The sequence below is a fragment of the Alternaria alternata genome (assembly GCF_001642055.1).
Source record: "Alternaria alternata strain SRC1lrK2f unplaced genomic scaffold CC77scaffold_4, whole genome shotgun sequence".
Taxonomy (NCBI): domain Eukaryota; kingdom Fungi; phylum Ascomycota; class Dothideomycetes; order Pleosporales; family Pleosporaceae; genus Alternaria; species Alternaria alternata.
The window spans coordinates 318,563-335,777 of record NW_017306193.1 but is presented as its reverse complement, the minus strand read 5'-3'; the positions used below and the strand labels follow the sequence as shown (position 1 = coordinate 335,777).

General features: G+C 51.9%; 6 protein-coding genes across 6 annotated transcripts; 3 read left to right on the top strand and 3 right to left on the bottom strand.

Annotated features, from left to right (window-relative positions):
• Positions 1-46: 46 nt before the first annotated feature.
• CC77DRAFT_982509 (condensin subunit Cut3) lies at positions 47-4,954 on the bottom strand. The gene is made up of 2 exons (XM_018536119.1): positions 327-4,954; positions 47-268 (listed from the first exon to the last, which is right to left on the bottom strand). Exons 1-2 carry the CDS (start codon positions 4,710-4,712, stop codon positions 218-220), a joined length of 4,437 nt encoding a protein of 1,478 aa, XP_018389101.1. The 5' UTR covers positions 4,713-4,954; the 3' UTR covers positions 47-217.
• CC77DRAFT_1017335 (hypothetical protein) lies at positions 4,915-5,985 on the top strand. The gene is made up of 3 exons (XM_018524391.1): positions 4,915-5,420; positions 5,503-5,603; positions 5,653-5,985. Exons 1-3 carry the CDS (start codon positions 5,235-5,237, stop codon positions 5,705-5,707), a joined length of 342 nt encoding a protein of 113 aa, XP_018389100.1. The 5' UTR covers positions 4,915-5,234; the 3' UTR covers positions 5,708-5,985.
• CC77DRAFT_1017334 (pyridoxal-dependent decarboxylase) lies at positions 5,547-7,639 on the bottom strand. Its single transcript, XM_018524390.1, has 3 exons — positions 6,511-7,639; positions 5,653-6,446; positions 5,547-5,603 (listed from the first exon to the last, which is right to left on the bottom strand). Exons 1-2 carry the CDS (start codon positions 7,331-7,333, stop codon positions 5,755-5,757), a joined length of 1,515 nt encoding a protein of 504 aa, XP_018389099.1. The 5' UTR covers positions 7,334-7,639; the 3' UTR covers positions 5,547-5,603; positions 5,653-5,754.
• Positions 7,640-7,775: 136 nt separating this feature from the next.
• CC77DRAFT_956336 (hypothetical protein) lies at positions 7,776-13,481 on the top strand. Its single transcript, XM_018535507.1, has 2 exons — positions 7,776-11,945; positions 11,992-13,481. The coding sequence occupies exons 1-2, from the start codon at positions 7,860-7,862 to the stop codon at positions 13,231-13,233; spliced, it is 5,328 nt and encodes a 1,775-aa protein (XP_018389098.1). The 5' UTR covers positions 7,776-7,859; the 3' UTR covers positions 13,234-13,481.
• Positions 13,482-13,640: 159 nt separating this feature from the next.
• On the bottom strand, positions 13,641-14,009 carry CC77DRAFT_1005918 (hypothetical protein; the record flags this gene model as incomplete). Its single annotated transcript, XM_018523380.1, has 2 exons — positions 13,641-13,901; positions 13,959-14,009. The coding sequence occupies 2 exons, from the start codon at positions 14,007-14,009 to the stop codon at positions 13,641-13,643; spliced, it is 312 nt and encodes a 103-aa protein (XP_018389097.1).
• Positions 14,010-15,600: 1,591 nt separating this feature from the next.
• Positions 15,601-17,198, top strand: CC77DRAFT_1017331 (membrane fusion mating protein FIG1). The gene is made up of 3 exons (XM_018524389.1): positions 15,601-15,959; positions 16,012-16,080; positions 16,131-17,198. The coding sequence occupies exons 1-3, from the start codon at positions 15,926-15,928 to the stop codon at positions 16,838-16,840; spliced, it is 813 nt and encodes a 270-aa protein (XP_018389096.1). The 5' UTR covers positions 15,601-15,925; the 3' UTR covers positions 16,841-17,198.
• Positions 17,199-17,215: the final 17 nt, after the last annotated feature.

Genomic DNA, 17,215 nt, shown 5'->3' with positions numbered 1-17,215 from the left:
TGGACTGTACGATTGCAATCGTTCCATCGAGGGAAATCATGTTGTTGTAGATATGGAAACGTCCAACATTGCATTCATTCAGTACTAGACTACACGTATTTGAGCGTGGTATCATGTTTTCATCCCAACCCAACCCGCTCTATACCAAATGCATGCCCATGGGTTCTCCAGCGCCAAACACCAAACACAAGAGCCATCGTTACCCACCATCAACTAATCAAGCCCGTCCGGTGATATAGTCTTTGTTTTCAATCGTAACACTCTTCGTCTGCTTGTAGTCAGTAACTGATGCTTAACCCATTTGATGTGTACCAATGTGAACTTACCATATGATTAACCTTGTAAACGCCCACCAACCGCGACGCAAGCTCGAACATGTTGTTTCTGAGTGAGATGACAATGAACTGAGCATTCTTCGTCCTCTCTTTGATGTAACTCGCCACGATGCTCACGTTTCGGAAGTCCAGGGCTGCGTCAATCTCATCCATGACATACAATGGCGTAGGCTTGTAGTGATGTAGAGCAAAAACCAAAGCCAGAGAACTCAACGTCTTCTCACCACCAGACAAGTTGCTGATGTTCTTCCATGACTTTTTCGGAGGCATGACGGAGAAGCGAATGCCCTCGGAAAAGGCGTCAAGTGTATCCTCATATTCCAGTTCGGCGTTACCACCCATGGTGATCATCTGGTACATCTCCTTAAGGCGGGCAGTGATGATGTCAAACCCAGCCTTGAAACCTTCCTTGCGGAGACGTCGGAGCTCTTCGCATTTATGCTTTGCTGCGTCACGGGCGCTGACAGCAGAGGCGAGATCTGTGGAGCGTGCGGCGTGCTCTTCGACACGCTTGCGATATTCGGCGAGGACAGCTAGGTCGACTTGTGTGGATTCGTTCTTCTTCTCCAAGTGGGCGATTTGGTCTTTGAGGGTGGCCTTGTCCATGTCTTGAAGCTCGTCTTTACTGTAAGATGGAAGGCCCTGACCTTCACCCTCCTGCTCTTCGCCCAGGTCGGTAACGCTCTGGTACGAGAGCTTGCTCAGCTTGTCATGGAAGTAGGCTTGTTTCTTCTGGTACTCATTCAAAGTCTTCTGGCTCTCTTCGAGCTTGTTGCGCATTTCGATTTCGACTGCACGCGTCTCGTTGAGTTCCGCCAACTTCTCGTCAAGATCCTTCTTGACTAGCTGCAGCTCCTCTTTCCTGGTCTCAAGCTCTTCTTGCGCCTCTTCAGCTTGTTGTCGAATTCCGGAAACATCGCGTTGTTGCGAAGCCATGTCCTCTTCAACCTTCTCTGCATCGATGGCGAGCTTTTCCAGCTCCTTGATAGCATCGTTGTGCGCCTTCTCGTGCTTAGCACGCTGCTTCTCTTCTTTTGACTTGGCGACCTGGGCATTTGATACTTGCTCGGTCAGAGTGTCGATCTGCCCTTTCAGACCATCGACCTTGGCCTTCTGACCTCGTAGCTTGACTCCACCAATCTCCATAATCTTGTCCTGAAGACCCTTGATCTCGGCTTCGATGTCTTCAGTCTCGGCACGGAGCTTAGCGACCTCCTTCTCCATTGAGGCAATGTTCTTTTCCAGTGATGCGATGCGTCCCTTGTCAGTCTTTGTGGATGTCTGTTCATTGCCCAACTCCGCGATGCGACGTTGACAATCTGCAATATTACGATCGAAACTCTCCAGTTCAAGCGCAAGTTTTTGCGACTTGGTATCCAATTCAGGTATTTGCTGATTGAGATCTCTCAGCGCAGTCTCAAGCTCCCGCAGCTCTTGCTGGAACTCGGCGAAAGTCTGTTCGAGCGCGTCCCGATCATGTTCAAGCTTTGTAACCTGGTCTTTTGAGACATCAGACGCAAGCTTGGAGGACATCTTTCCCTTGACCACTCTGCTTCCACCACCACTCATGGTACCCGCGGTGTCGATAAGCTTGCCGTCTAGAGTGACGACTCGCCATCGCTTTGCGCCATACGCGATACGCTCAGCTTGATCGAGATTCTCAGCTACGAGCGTATTTGTCATGACCTGGAAGAATGCGGGCTTGAGCTTTTCGTGCTTAGGCTTAACAAGATCAAAAAGACGCGGCACGTTTTCGGGTGTTTGAACTGGGGACATGTCACGCTTCGCGAGACGGTCCAGAAGAATGAAGTTGGCGCGACCGAGGTTGTTCTTCCGCAGGTACTCAATGCACTGCTGACCAGACTCCACAGTGTCTACAACCATGTTGTCCAGCTGTGGACAGGCTGTAGAGATAGCAACATCGTACTTCTGGTCGATGGTACCAAGGTTTCCGAGTCGACCGTGGAAGCCATCAATACGTCCTGATTCTTTCAGGCGCATGAGGCCTGTCAGAACGTTGCCCTGGGTCTGAGCCGAAGAAAGGCTCGCACGAGCTTCATCCGCCTTGGCCCTTGCGCCAGAAAGCTTCGATCTCAGCATTGGCTCTTGTTGAGTTATCTCCTCAAGCTTAGCCTGTGTCTTCCGAACCTCCTTTTCGACACGCTTCCTTTCGACTTTGCATTCGTCAAGCTCGGCAGCCTTGGTCTGTTTCGCTTCTTCCAAGCTTTCAATCTTTGCCTCAACTTCGGCGATGCCCTTTGCGCCAGCATTCTCACGCTCACGCATAATGTCCAATTCACTCTGCGCGACTGCAATAGCCGATTGTTTTTCGTTAATCTTGGCACTCCAAGGTTCCAAAGACTTCTGCTTTGCCGCGATCTCATCCGAGAGACCCTGAGTTTTACCGGCCAAGCTCTTGCGAACAACTTCGAGTTCCTTCGCTTCGACCTCCATGCTCTGCTCAAGCTCAGCAATCTCCTCGTTGTAGCGCTCGACATCCGCGGAATACTGCTTCGCAAGACTCTCCGCTTCAGAACGACCATAGCCACTTGTCTCTTTGGTCTTTTCTAGCTTCTTCTGCTTGCCAGCCAGAAACTTCTTCTTCTCTTCAAATTTGACCGTCTCCTTGTCGACACGGGCCACTTCTTTCTGGTACTCCTGGTTTCTCTTCTCGAGTTGATCGCACTCTTTCACGCCCTTCTTGTATCGTTGCTCCAGTTCCTTGATCTCTTCTTCGCTTCCCTGGTGTTTTTGTAACTCGTCGTCCAATTGCGCCTGGAGCTGACCGACGGACTCTTGTGCGACTTGAATGTGATCATCGAATTCGGAGACGTAGATCTGGTAGAGGGTGGACTGCTTTGAGGCCAGCTCATTCTCGTCACGAATGTAGGCAAGCGCCTTGTTCTTCTTCTCTTCCAGTCCGCTCTTCTCCTTTTCGACGTGCTGCACACGGCTGCTTTTTTCCCGACATACTTCATTCAGGTTCTCCACTTCGACCTCAGACTCAGCGATAGGTGTCTTGTACTTGGACGTGCCGATAATATCTTCGAGGTACTCAAGCAGACCATCGTCGTGTTCGCCCTGTGCTTTTGGCTTCATCTGCGCGATCGACTCAACCTCACCCTGCAAGATCAAGAAGCGCTTATGATCGAGATCCACACCCCGGTCTTTGAGCAAGTTCGTGACAATGGTAAACGTAGACTCCTTCTTGTTGATGTAGTATTTGCTCGAGTTGTTCTTGAATGCTCTGCGGGAAATTACGAGCTGCGAGTCAGGGATGACTTCGTGGCCACCGTTTGCAAGGTCTTTGACTTCTTGGAAGTGGACTTCGACTTCACAATAATCCAGATCTGGGAAGGCGGCCGAGTTGTGGATGAGGGCGGAAAGCTTGCTCTGACGCATCTTGCTTGCGCGGAAACCAAAGACGAACAGGAGCGAGTCGATGACGTTTGACTTTCCGGAACCGTTGGGACCCACGACGGAGGAGAAGGAGGCGTGGAAGGGTCCAACCTCCTGCCGACCAGCATAACTCTTGAAGTTGTTGAGGACAAGCCAGGTGATGACTGTCCGCTGCTTGGGCGCCACTGGCTCGTGCAGCGCTGGAATGGCAGCCGCTCGTCTCTTGACCACGATATCTATGGGCTCAAGCATGGTCTGCTGTGTGCTGAGTTCCTCGGCGACCTTGGCCGGCGGCTGGGGCTCTGGTAATGAATCGACCTCCATCTTTGGCTCTGGTACCGGTGTCTCCTCTTTCGCTTCTATCTGTGTAACCTCAGCGACTGGCTCGGGCGCGGGTTCTGGCTCGGGTGCCGGCTCTGGCGTTCGATCGGTCATTGTAACGTCGCTCGCCGCATCGTTGGCGATATCATCCGCCGTGTCGTCTGCAGCACCAGCGAGCGGTGAGCTCGGTGTAATCGTGGCTTCGGAGGCCTGCTCGACTTCAGGCTCGGGAGATATCGAGGGCTCAGGCGTGAGCAAATGGGAATCCTCCTCGACGGGTGCTGGGGCAACAGAGGAACGGGGCTTCCTTCCACGCTTCTTGGGCACTGCCTTGGAGGGTGAAGCCACCCTCGTGGTCCTCTCTGTCGCGGGGGTCAGCGTCTGCGTGGGCTCGACCGACTCAGTGACGCGAGTCCGCCGCCTGGTCGTGGGTTTGGGTGTCGCTTCTTCATTCTGGGCTGCAGTCTTCCGTGGCCTTCCCCGCCCCCGGCCCGTCTTGAGCGGTGCTGGTGCTGGTGTGAAATCCTCCTCGTCTGCCTCCTGCTTGACTTCGGGTGTCGGTGTCCTGTTTTCCTCGTGGTCCGAATCGTCGACAACGGGTGCCTTTCGGCGCGTCGCAGCGGCGCGCGTAGACTTCCTCGGGGAGATTGAAGCCATGGCTTGTCGCTATGACTGTGGGTTCGCCGTGGTGGGAGGCCGTTTGCGCGGAGTGCCCTTGTGCGACCTGACGCTTCCCTAGCCTTAACGGACAAAAGCGTAAACAAACACCCGTGCACGTGTCAGCCCCGCGCGCCCCACTTGTCCCTGAGCCCTCAACTGTTAGACTAGATGGGGTGTCCAGACAGAATCTACCACACAATGTAGAACTGGCCCGCGTCCTAATTTCGTCTCTAGTCTATCGAGGACGTGTAGGCTCCATGTGTTTTCCCCCAGCTCTTGACCGGGACTTCGAGGCTACACTTGGATGCTGATACCATATGCGGTGCCGTGCATCTGCAATAACTGTAGCCCCGCCTCAAACACCAGCCTGAGCACTCTTGCATCATCGTGACTCTCAGCGTACTCAGTTACATACTTACCGTCTCCAAAACAAAAAAAACAAAAAAAAGAAAAAAAGAAAGAGAGTTGAGAACCGCATCTTTCATACCTAGGTAGTCGCCGTCTCCTCCTGGCGCCATCATGGCAGCAACTCTGCACAAGTTCAAGCTCGTATTCTTCGTTCCTCCTTCCGCCGTCAATGCCTGTAAGGCTGCCATCTTCGGTGCCGGTGCGGGACGTTTCCCAGGCCCAGCCGGGTACACCGAGTGCTGCTTTACTAGCAGAGGAACAGGACAGTTCAGACCGGGCGATGCTGCCAATCCACATGTATGTTTATATCCATCTTAATCATGTCCCAAGTAAAGTTGGAGCTATAACCAACCTTCCGCAATTGACACTGATTATATAGATTGGCAAAGTTGGTGAACTGGAAGAGGTAGATGAGTATAGAATCGAGGCTATATGTATGGGCCGTGATACCGCTGTCAAAGCTGTAGAGGCGCTGAAGAAGTGGGTTTGTCCTTCCGTGGTATCAAACAAACATCATTAATGGACACAGGGCACATCCATACGAAGAACCCGCATACGAAGTATACAAGATGGAGGATATGTAAAAAACTTATATCCCTATGATGGTTCGGCAAACGGTCAGCTAGTGCGGCTATTTACTCTCTTTCCCCAATACTACATCTTGCAACACTTGCTTGATGATGGGCAAATCCCTCTTAACATCTGTCATCCAATTTGAGACTGCGAACCTACACGCTGGCTTTCCATCCCACGCTGTACCTGATACATATATCTTCCTCGTGGCCTTGATTTTATTGACCAGCTGTTTGTTCAATTCTTCGTCTACTGCACGAAACAGTACGATGATATAAATTCCCTTCAAGATATCTTCATGGCAAGCACTGCTCTTAGGTAGGAGCTCATATCCATCGCTTTCCAGGATGTATCTTGCGATTCCTCGTGAGAGATCTACCTGCCGTTCCAACATCGTACGATAACCCTCTCTACCATACGCAACAAGATTGGCGTAGACTGGTAACGCCCTGAAGCGCCGGGAGTTCTCGAGTCCGATGTTAAGTGGTGACATGATGGCGTTCGCATCGTTCCCAGAAGCCAGGTATGCAGCGTTGGGATTTTGGAATACGCGTTCAGCGATATTACGGTGCCGAGAGAGAAAGAAGCCACAGTCATATGGTACATTGAGCAGCTTGTGTGCATCGCCTGTGATTGAGTCTGCAAGGTTGAGCCCTCCACAAGCCTGGGCGATCGAAGAGTAAGTCGGTGATGTCAACAGGCGGCCGAAGAGCCCAAATGCGCCATCGACATGTATCCACGCCCCATACACTACATGTTGGTGTGCGCAGTCAGTGGTTATTTCACGTGTAGTTCGTACAAGGATATAACTTACTATCGCACAGCTTTCGTATCTCTTCCATCTCTTCTAGCCCTGAGGTTGCGAAGACTCCCGTGTTAACTTCCGATGCAGAGACGGCAACGATAGACGCTGCACCAGGCTGCTCGAGTGATTTCTTGAGCAGCTGCATGTCAAACTTGTGTGGTGCTTCTGACTGCCCCAGACACTTGACACTCGTCCGCCCAAGGCCTAGTATGCCCGCCGCTTTTCCTAGCGATGAGTGCGGTACCGTAGTCAATATTTGAATATCGTCAATCCCGGCACTCCGCATAGCTTCAACAATACCAAGCTCACCAACGCTAATCTCTGCATCTGTACGGTGCGCTGAGGCCTCAGCAATCACGTACTCTCGTCCGCATGCCAAACCTAGGATGTTCGCTGATGTCGCGCCCGTAGTGAATATGCGATGCGGCCATTGCTCTGGTTCGAAGTCGAGCAATTCACAGAGTAGAGAAAGGGCTCGGTCCTCTACGTCGGTGGCGATGGTCTCATTTGGCAGATGGACTTGTACGTTCTGGTCGTATGCTGAGACCAGATTGTCGGCAAGGAGTGCTGCTGGTGTCGTGCCACCTGTCACAAAGCCGTAGTAATTTGGCGAGCGAGAAGAGCCATTGAATGCTGGAGCGAGGTCCTCTTGTAAGTGACGTATGCTCTCTTCGAGCCCGACACCTTGGCTGGGGAGGTGAGGCTGAAGCTTGGAGCGAGCGTCATTCAATGTAGTCGTGGACGGAAGGACATCAGCAGGCGGAGGGCCTGAGTGTATCTTTGCGATTGCAGCGGAGAGCCTTTGGAACAGCTCATTATCTGTAACCTCCATGATTGATGCTTGATGTATTACGTGATGAGAGTTGACTTCACGCAAGTAGGTAGATCGGTTTTGGTGATTGATTTGGTAGACAGAGTTATTGGCCGGAAGACTTTCTCAGTACGACGGAACGTATGACTCTACTCAGAGCCTAGGTTTTGAAGTAGTTAGGCCACCTAGAAGCGACTGGTGACTTCGCAACCTGCGCCATATTCGCGCGGATAGAGCTGGTTACTGTCGCAAACCAGATGGATGTAGCGCCCATATGAGTTATCGCCCGTGTGTTGGCGGGTCCGTGTAAAGAGCGGCATCTCTGACTGCAGAGCGGCAGGCCCACTCCAGAGAGCCAACGCTGTTCGGCATCTCAAGACCCTGCACGTGATTTGGTGCTAGCGCGGCGCGTTGCGGAGTTAGCACAACACGGTCGACGGCACCATCGATGACATCGCCACCATCTCGCCCGTAAAACCGCGACGCCTATGCAGATGCACGCGTAGAATATCCATGCGGACTCCCACATCAACGATGCGACGCTCTCATGCCTCGGAACAATCTTAGCAAACATCTCAAGTGGTTGATCGCCGAGAAGCCTTTCATTCCGCCCGCGATTTCGCCTGTTGTATACGATCCCGACGCAGTTCCGACGAGTTCAGCGACAACTCCACATCAGAACTCTTCATTTTTGGACGAAGACATAGAATACAATGAGCCTGAACCTGCCTCCGCGCCACCGCCCCCACCAGCACTGCCAGTCGCACGACCCGCTCCACCCCACGCTCTCGCTCGAATAAGAACCATCGACATACACAATCCGCCAGAGGCGGAAGACGTGGCCTCAGATATGGCAAGACTGAGAAACACACCAGCCAGTGGAAAGCCTAGACTGATTATAGCGGGGCTGCCTGAATATGCTTCCTCTTCGAACCCAACCAGCAGAGAGCGGAGGGAGCCTAGCGATGCAGGAGGTTCCAGGAGTAATCTGCAGGACTCCTCGGCGAGTGTGAGGAAGCTTACTGGTTCCACCGTGGAAAACACTCCCGCCTCTCAACACGCCGCTGCGAGGACGAAGTACCGCGAGCCAATTGATGTCGATTCAATCGACCTCACCGGAGACGATGCGGGCTGCTCTTCGCCGATTCCAATGCGCACGCAAAAGAGCAGAAAACGGAAGAGCGACGAGTATGAAGCGGACCTCCGTCACACCAAGTCCCCCAGGCCTGTTCGGAAGGCGCCCGCGCTCAGTCCAGAGCCTGACGACGACGACGACGACGACGATGACTTCCCGGACATCGATGATATGGTCATGGCTCCGGATAGCCCTCCCCCACCTTACTCGGCCATTGTAGATGGTGCAGGTAGACAATCAAAGCATATTGTAACAGCTGAAGATGACGATATGGAGGCCATGTTACAACTGGAAGAAGAGGAGCGACAGATGGCAGCTGCAGAAAATGCGACATCCTCACAGGCCCGTAAGCGCAAGTCACTGAGCCGCGTACCCTCTGAGATTGCACCCGCTCGAAAGATAGGGAGGCAAACACGTAGCCCTTCGCCCCGAAAGAACAATCCTGTCACGATCGAGAGCACAACTGGAAAGAATGGAGTTTCGCACACACCTGGCACTAAGAGAGTTGGGCATGCAGTTCTGGACTCCGAGGACGATGAATTCGGCGCACTGGACGAGATGGATTTCGACACACAGTCTCGGACCAAATCACCTATCCCAACGATGAAGAGAGTGCGTGAAAAGACACCAATGGCTGGCCCTGGCAGAGTTGCCAGTCAGACGCAGCTTCCTATACGGTCGCCTTCGAAGACCATACGAAGCCCAAGCCCATATCAGCCGGAAGAGATTTCCATACCTACCCCAGCAAAGTCTCAGTCCCCCAAAAAGATTGCTGAGTCTGCTCTTGTACCCGACAAACGCATACCAAGCTCTTCTGAACTATCCAAAGAAAAGAGAGATGCTATCAAAGAATCGATTGAAACCTTTCTGAGTACTGAAGGTCAAAGATTGCAAAAGCACGTCAAGGCTGCAAGCTCAGCATGGGACAGCGCACGGGCTGCATTCGTTGCACATCTGTCCGAATTTGGCAAGCCTGATCCTAGCGAACAGGAAAGGATGGAACGCGCTCGCTCGCGAAAGGACGCAGTAGAGCAATTGATCTCGTTGAAAACCAAACAGGATGAACTTACGGGACAACGTCAGAGGGTTAAGCAGAAGCTAGAGGATGACTTGAACATCGGTCAATTTGACGCAGCGGATGGTGAAACCCTCAGCAGACTGTTCAAGATAAATGAGGACATACAGATCCAGATGTTCTACTTGTTGGATTTAGCGGCCATCAAGCAGCAGTCAACGCCTCTTGTCAAAACAGAGTCGAAAAACAACCGCAACGTGGTCATACAATCAACTCAAGCAAGTCCGGCCCGACCGCCTCCCAAGGCTTCCAGGGATATAGGGTCGAATCGGATTCCACAGACACAGTATACTAAGCCAAGTGAGATTGGCGCTCAGGAAGTGTGGACGCCTACCCGCCGTATTCGTTTCGCTGAAGAGCAAGTAGCCGCGTCTCCGCTACCGCCACTGAATCTAGGGTCTCGTGCCTATGCAGACGACAGTGCATCAGGAAAGCAAAAAGGCAAGTCAAGAGAGCGATCTCATCGGGTACCCGAGACACCAGAGCGCCGACGATCCCCAAAGAAACCAAGACCGGCGGCTCCGCAGCGTACACCGGATGAGTTTGGTGAGCTTGATTTTGAAGAAGACGGAAGCTTGTTCGGCAATAACATGGGCGAGCCCCACCAGCCTATTGAGATAAACGACGATGATGATTTTGGCGAAGATTTTGGACCCGACGACGATGACGACTTCCTTCATGAGATTACCAATATCGAGAACCAGGCGCCGGGTGGGTTTGATTGGAAAGGCGAGCGTGCAGAAAGTCGCGTATCAACAAAATCTCGCGAGGTGTTCCGCGAAACTTCTACCAACCAAGTCCAATCTAAACCAAACCAGCAGGCTTCACCGAAGAAGCAGCAGCTAAACATGCCTGCCAAAAACCACCCTGGAATGAACTTCCCCTGGTCGCAGGATCTCAGGACCGCCCTTATTCGTCGTTTCGGCCTGCGAGGATTTCGCCCAGGACAGCTGGAAGCTATCAACACTACACTCTCGGGCGAACACTGCTTCGTGCTCATGCCTACGGGAGGTGGCAAATCGCTCTGCTACCAACTTCCATCAGTGATCGCTTCAGGCAAGACACGGGGAGTTACTATCGTAGTATCTCCACTCTTGAGTTTGATGGAGGATCAGGTGACGGCTTGCAAACAACGCTTCGGGATGCAAGCGTTTCTGATCAACGGAGAGTCTACCGCAGCACAAAAGAGCATGATCATGGATGGGTTACGCCAGCGGGATCCCCAACAGTTCATACAAATCCTCTATCTAACTCCTGAAATGCTTAGCAAGAACCAGAGAATGATCAGTGCCTTCCAGCAACTGCATTCTGGAGGGAACCTTGCCCGTATCGTTATCGATGAAGCACATTGTGTTAGTCAATGGGGCCATGATTTCCGACCAGATTACAAGGCACTTGGAGACGTTGTCCGCCAATTTCCCGGAGTACCTGTCATTGCCCTGACTGCAACTGCGACCCAACTCGTTCGTACTGATGTAGTGGCCAACCTCGGCATTCAGGGCTGCCGTCAATTTTCTCAGAGTTTTAACCGCCCTAATTTGTCCTACGAAGTTGTGCCGAAAGTCAAGGGTGTCATCAACAGTATTGCGGATCTGATTAAAGAGAGGTACATTGGCAAATCTGGAATCATCTATTGTCTGTCGCGGAAGAGTTGTGAGCAAGTGGCCCAAAAGTTGTCCGAGGCAGGCATCCGTGCCTATCATTACCACGCGGGAATGGATTCCGCTGACCGCTCCGAGGTTCAACGCAAATGGCAAAAGAATGAGTACCACGTCATTGTGGCTACCATCGCCTTCGGCATGGGCATCGATAAAGCTGACGTACGATACGTTATTCACCACTCGCTCCCTAAAAGTTTAGAGGGCTACTACCAAGAAACTGGACGAGCTGGGCGTGACGGCAAACGTTCAGAGTGCTACTTGTATTATCAGTATGCCGACTCGAGGATATTACACAAAATGATTCAAGAAGGTGAAGGAAGTTGGGAGCAGAAGCAGCGACTGACTGATATGCTACGGACCGTCATCCAGTACTGCGAGAACAAAGCCGACTGTCGACGCGCTCAAGTACTCGGATACTTTAGTGAAGCATTCGATGCCTCTAAGTGCAATTCAACATGCGACAATTGTCGTTCGGATGCCACATTCGTCACAAAAGATCTTACAGAGTATGCTGCCATGGCCATCAAGCTCGTAAGTCAAGTGCACGAGGACAATGTAACGATGCATCAGTGCGTAGATGCTTTCCGTGGCGCTGGCAGTGCTAAAATTAAGCGCTCGGGATTGGAAGAGTACGGCTGGGGCTACGGCAAGGATCTGGAACGAGGTGATAACGAACGCATCTTTCAGCATTTGCTTGACGCGGGGGCTTTCAAGGAAAGAAGCAAGGTGAACAAAGTTGGCTTTGCCACCAACTACCTACACGTACGTATTTACGACCCTGATTATGGTCACATACTGACTGCTGCAGCCTGCTTCGACACGCAATGACTATGAAAGCAAACGAAAGCAATTGAAGTTACAAGTACGTTCTACACCACAAAAGGCACGCGCAAAAGCACCCGCAGCCAAGAAAACGAAGAAGCAGCAGACCCAGTTTCCGTCGACCAACGTCGACTCTCCTGTACGCGCGCCCAAGCAAAAGATTCGATCGTTTGCTTATAACGAGGAGGAGGAAGACGATGACGATGACGACTTTGATATTCCTCGGCATCCTACGCGCAACAAGACTACGCGTGGTTACCAGACTGATGATTTTGTTGTCGACGACGACGACTACTTTGCGCCAATACGTGTTGCCAAGCCATCGAAGGCCACGAAGGGAAAGGGGGTTGGAGCTCCGATTACTGCAGATCAACGAACTGCAGAACTTACAGACCTACAAAGAGAAGTCTTGGACGATTTCATGAACGGAGCCAGGAAGATGAGAACGACCTTGCAAGAGAGGAAAGGCCACCGCGAAGCCATCTTCACAGACACTGTACTTCGTGAGATGGGTCTTGACTTGCCCATGAGTCTGGATGAGATGAAGACCATCCCTGGTATTAGGCCCGAAATGGTGGATCTCTATGGCAAGCAATTCTTGACCTTGGTCAACAACAGTAGGGAATTCTATGGAGATGACACACCAGTGCCTAGGAACCCGCAACTTCGCAACCGTCGACCTCAACAATCACGGATCATCCACGAGATTGACGATGATGACGAGGAAGTTGACGACCAGAATCATCGGCTCGTTGTGGATCTGTGTAGCGAAGACGAAGACCCGATGCCTGTTGCACAGGAGTCTGAGGAGGAGTCCTTCTACGGCGATTTTGGTGAGGACGATGATGATGACGACGATGACGGCGCGGTCCACACAAGTCATCACTTTAGTCAGTTCCAGAACCAAGACGTTGCAGACTTTAACAACCGATATACACAACTCGGTGGCGGCCCGGCTCCGTCTACCAAAGCGGCCAAGGCACCAGCAGCAAGAGGTGGATCTAAAGCCTATGGATCTGGGTATAAGAAGAAGGGCTCGTCCCGCAAGAGGGCTTCTGGTAGCTTTAACAAAAGTTTCGGTGGCGTGAAGAAGCGAGCCTCGAAGAGTGGCGGTAGCAGAGCTTCAGGAGGCGCAACAACGACCAGCAGGCCTTCTGGTCGTGGTGGCAGAAGTGGAGGGTCAGGGGCTGGAACTGGATGGTCGGGTGTCATGGCAATGCCCACTTAGGTGTGCGGTGGGTTCCGAGTTTTTCAGGGAGGGAGAGAGAGACACATCGAGCGTATGCGTACGTTAGCGACTGTCCAAACTTTTACGACTTTATGCATATTCTTGGTGATGAGGTACATTGTTCGACTTACAACATGTAGATACTGGATTATATCACTACCACTTGTTACACACGTGTGTAGTACTCTCAATCTCCATATTTCAAAAACTTGAACATGCTCAAAAGGACAATCTATGTTCAAATGCATGGAGTACAAAGGATCAAGATGATCATGTTGCAGTGTAAAAAGGTATTAATTCATTAGCCCGCAGGCAAGGTATCTCATAAAGTACAAGTCCATCTCATTCCATGGAGACTTCTTTGGGTATCGCATTCCTCCTTCTACCATCGAGGGCAAGCAGGATGCTTACAAGCCGCTGCCATGGGTGTGAGTGGTGTGAGTGCCGGTAGTGTGGTGACCCATTCCAAGAGCGTTCTTGGTCTTGTCGACAATGCTACCGCCAGTGGAGCCGTGAACGTTGTTGTCCTTGGAGCGGCCAATCTTGTCCATAGTAGACTGCGTGTTGGTCTTTGAAGAGTCGGGCTGCGCCTCGCGGGCAATCTTGTCGCCGGTGCCAGTGATGGACTCCTTGATCTTGGTGCCAGTGGACTTTGAAGACTGCGGTTGCTGATATGTTTGTTAGGAGATGAAGGTAATGGGAAGAGTATAAATAAGGAGACGTACCATCTTCTCACCGAGCTTGGTGTGGGTATCTTTGCGGAATGCGTCGGTCATGTTGGCTGTTTGTGGTGTTGTTTTTGGGGTAGTGTGTGTAGGTAGATGGTGGTTCTAGTTGATGTTTGAAGTTGCAGGTGTGGATGTTGATGGAGGCTTTCTTCAGTGCAGGACGAGTGCTGTTTATATGCTCCTCATGTCTCAAGCAGCTACGTCATAGTTCGTGACTGCCGTTCGCAGTCACAGCAGGAGTGAGACTGGCATGTGCCTGGAATGAAACAACGCAGCCACAAACCACTCGTATGCCCAGAACAATCTAGGACGTCATTTTGTTGGCAATCTGACGAGGTCGAGATTCAGTCTGCTTTCGTGATAGGCCATATTCGTTTCGCTTGTTTGAATAGTACTTTGAGAGGCGAATGAACAGGGGTAGGTGATAGAGATCAACGATGGAAGCAAGTTTGCTGACCCGTCATGAAAGAAGCTAGCTAAGAGAGCGTGGCGTTCCCTACACTTCTTGGCCGTCGACTACCTGCCCTGCTTCAGGTATCTTCAAGAAAGATTAGTGCTAGCGTTTAGTCTACGAGCATACACGTGCATCGCGAGAGTTGGTGAGTTAAGTTCGAATTTGAGGTGGGGCGAAGTTACTGGTCCCTGCGCCGGATGCGCGACTCCACGTGTACCGAGGTAGTAGTGACATCATCCCGTGTCGAAGGGTACAATCAAGCTTCAAGTCCGATCGCCAGGTCAACAGAGCCCAATGCTTGCTGGTATGCTGGTGTCTAGCATCTGACTGTCATTTTCACGAAATGAGACCGCTGATCACTGACGTACGACGCGATCCAGATCGCGCAATCATTATAGCCTGATGAGTGATCATGTTGGAGCAAGTCTACAAAACTCAATAGAAGTACGGCCTGCCCTGCCTTGGAGTTCGCAGGGTGTGCAGCGCAAGCTTCCGTCAGGTAAGGTTGTCGGGAGATGTCGCTGCAGGGCCACCGGGTAATACTTGAGGGCCCGAACCGAGCCAAAAAAGTATACGGACCTGAGTTCAAGATGCTCCTGCAAACAGGCTGCTAGAAGCTGTTGTTAGATGTCTAGATATCCGTCGAGACTGCAACGTGACAGTATCGGCAATGGCCTCACCCTTTGCTTGGAGCTACTCAACACGCAGAGCCAGGCCGTGACCAAATGCCATGGCAAAGTGTTCAAGATGCATCGAGGACGATGGTGCTTTTTATTGTTGAATCTCCGGGTGCGCACTGTCGGCGGCACACCGACTACTATATACCGTGGATGGCGGTATGAGGCGGTATGAGGTGTCGCAGCGGATGTCTTGAGGTGCATGGCGCTACGACGCGTTCTGGAACCCTCAACCATGGCGCACGCGAAAGGGCGGTCGCAGTAGGACTGTAGCTGGTGCCGTACGCAAGCCGCCACGTCGTCGCAGGAATGAAGAGGCTGGACAAGGGACATTAACAGGAGGGTCTAATGCAGGAACGAGCTTGGATCGCCAGTAGCGCTGGTGTGTTATTGGCTGTTGGGCATGACGTTCGTGTTCGGTCCCCTCGACAACCCGCTTTGTTGATAGACTAAGCCAACCACCTCCAGCCACTTCAGACCAGCCATCACCATTTTCACAACAGCAAAACTATCAGTCGCTGCAAGCAGAGAGAGAAGTCACATTCCACGCTACCACCCACACTTTGAATATTCTTCCACACAGGAGACATCTGACCATCATTGTCGCAGTGCACATCCCGACCGTACCGCATATCGACCCGCATTCCGCATTCGACCCAAGTACACTCGGATCAAGACACGATTGCTCCCGCTCTTTCGCACCTCTGTAGGAGAGAGACAACCCCACCAGCCGCTGTCTGAGTGCATTCCCCCGCTCATCTCACCCGGCCCTCTGGGGGCGCAGGGAGAATACGAAGCCTTTCAGGCGTAGTTGAAGGAAAGACACATTCATAATGGCGAACTTACGGTTCGCGGTGAGCATGCAACGTGAGTACTTGCATACATCTCCGTTCGAGGCATCAAGACTGACAACCACCAGGGTTAATACCGTTTCTTGGCTTCCACCATGTTCTCATGATTCTTATTGCAATTGCTATAATATTGCTTTGTAAGTTACGACGAAAGCCTGCCCAAAGACGATGGCTAACAATCTTCCAGCATTGCTACTAGCAGGATGCTCGTCCACTTCACCACTCATCCCCGGCATCTTCCTCATCTCCATGTGGTACGAACAGTTCACACCCACCTACGCACCTGAACAGGTCGACCCCGGTGTCACAGCCGCAATTGCCAACATTGTCGGCAACGCACAGCTTGGTGTGCGCGTCGGCTACTTCGGCATCTGCATCAACCGAGACGGCGGTGGCTTCATCTGCTCCAACAATGCCACAGCGCTCGTCGACAACGTGTCCGTTGACCAGGACCCGCTGAACCTCGTCTGGGTTGCTGCCACCTTCAAGGATGCCGTTGTTTTCCCTTACTTGCTCATTGTCGCCATCATCCTCGCCTTCTTCACATTCATCCTGCTTGCCACCTTCCCCGGATGGCACGAGGAGAGAGACGAGCGAACCGGATCCGATGTCGACGTCAAGCCCTTCCCGTCAAGGCCTGTCTCACAAGTCGCCCTTGCGCTCATCTTTATCTCGTCCATCTTCGTCCTGGTTTCCGTACTCTGGCAACATACAGCATCCGTCGCAGCCGCAACCATTGTGCAAGACCTGGGTAACGGCAGCGTCAAGTCCGGTGTCGGTACATCAGCCATGGTTCTTGGATGGTTCGGCTTTGTGCTACTCATAATAGTAACCATCGGGTTGCTCGTTATGATTCTCAGCATCATTGTTCTCGACCGTCTTACCGACAACGACTAAGAGGACCGACACAGCTGCGAATACATTCAAAAAATAATAACGAGAAGATGAGCATTTTGTTGGCGCGATTGTGTAATTTGGTGCCGAGCTTACTCGGCCTTCACTTCTTCAGCTCAGTTACTGTTACATACCCTTTTGGCGACGCGATGGCAGCTTGCTGACCAGAACCGCTTTTTGTTTGGCATACCCGGCGTCGAGGTTTTTGCATCAGATCAATTTGATCCACGAGCGAGTATTGGTATTTAACAAGGATGTTAGACGAAGGAGGAACGACTCGACGGACAGAAACGCTAGGATGGACTGTATTTATGTAGTAAATGAAAGAATGAGAATCGGATACGTCAAGTCAGGAAACTCTTGCCTAATGTTTGGTGA

Coding starts and splice junctions, on each gene's coding strand:
- CC77DRAFT_982509 (XM_018536119.1), bottom strand. CDS start 4,712: ATGGCTTCAATCTCCCCGAGGAAGTCTACGCGCGCCGCTGCGACGCGC. Junction 269..326: donor TTTACAAGGTTAATCATATG/GTAAGTTCACAT, acceptor GACTACAAGCAG/ACGAAGAGTGTTACGATTGA.
- CC77DRAFT_956336 (XM_018535507.1), top strand. CDS start 7,860: ATGCCTCGGAACAATCTTAGCAAACATCTCAAGTGGTTGATCGCCGAG. Junction 11,946..11,991: donor TTGCCACCAACTACCTACAC/GTACGTATTTAC, acceptor TGACTGCTGCAG/CCTGCTTCGACACGCAATGA.
- CC77DRAFT_1017331 (XM_018524389.1), top strand. CDS start 15,926: ATGGCGAACTTACGGTTCGCGGTGAGCATGCAAC. Junction 15,960..16,011: donor GTTCGCGGTGAGCATGCAAC/GTGAGTACTTGC, acceptor GACAACCACCAG/GGTTAATACCGTTTCTTGGC. Junction 16,081..16,130: donor AATTGCTATAATATTGCTTT/GTAAGTTACGAC, acceptor ACAATCTTCCAG/CATTGCTACTAGCAGGATGC.
- CC77DRAFT_1017334 (XM_018524390.1), bottom strand. CDS start 7,333: ATGGAGGTTACAGATAATGAGCTGTTCCAAAGGCTCTCCGCTGCAATC. Junction 6,447..6,510: donor GATACGAAAGCTGTGCGATA/GTAAGTTATATC, acceptor ACCAACATGTAG/TGTATGGGGCGTGGATACAT.
- CC77DRAFT_1017335 (XM_018524391.1), top strand. CDS start 5,235: ATGGCAGCAACTCTGCACAAGTTCAAGCTCGTATTCTTCGTTCCTCCT. Junction 5,421..5,502: donor GCGATGCTGCCAATCCACAT/GTATGTTTATAT, acceptor CTGATTATATAG/ATTGGCAAAGTTGGTGAACT. Junction 5,604..5,652: donor GCTGTAGAGGCGCTGAAGAA/GTGGGTTTGTCC, acceptor TAATGGACACAG/GGCACATCCATACGAAGAAC.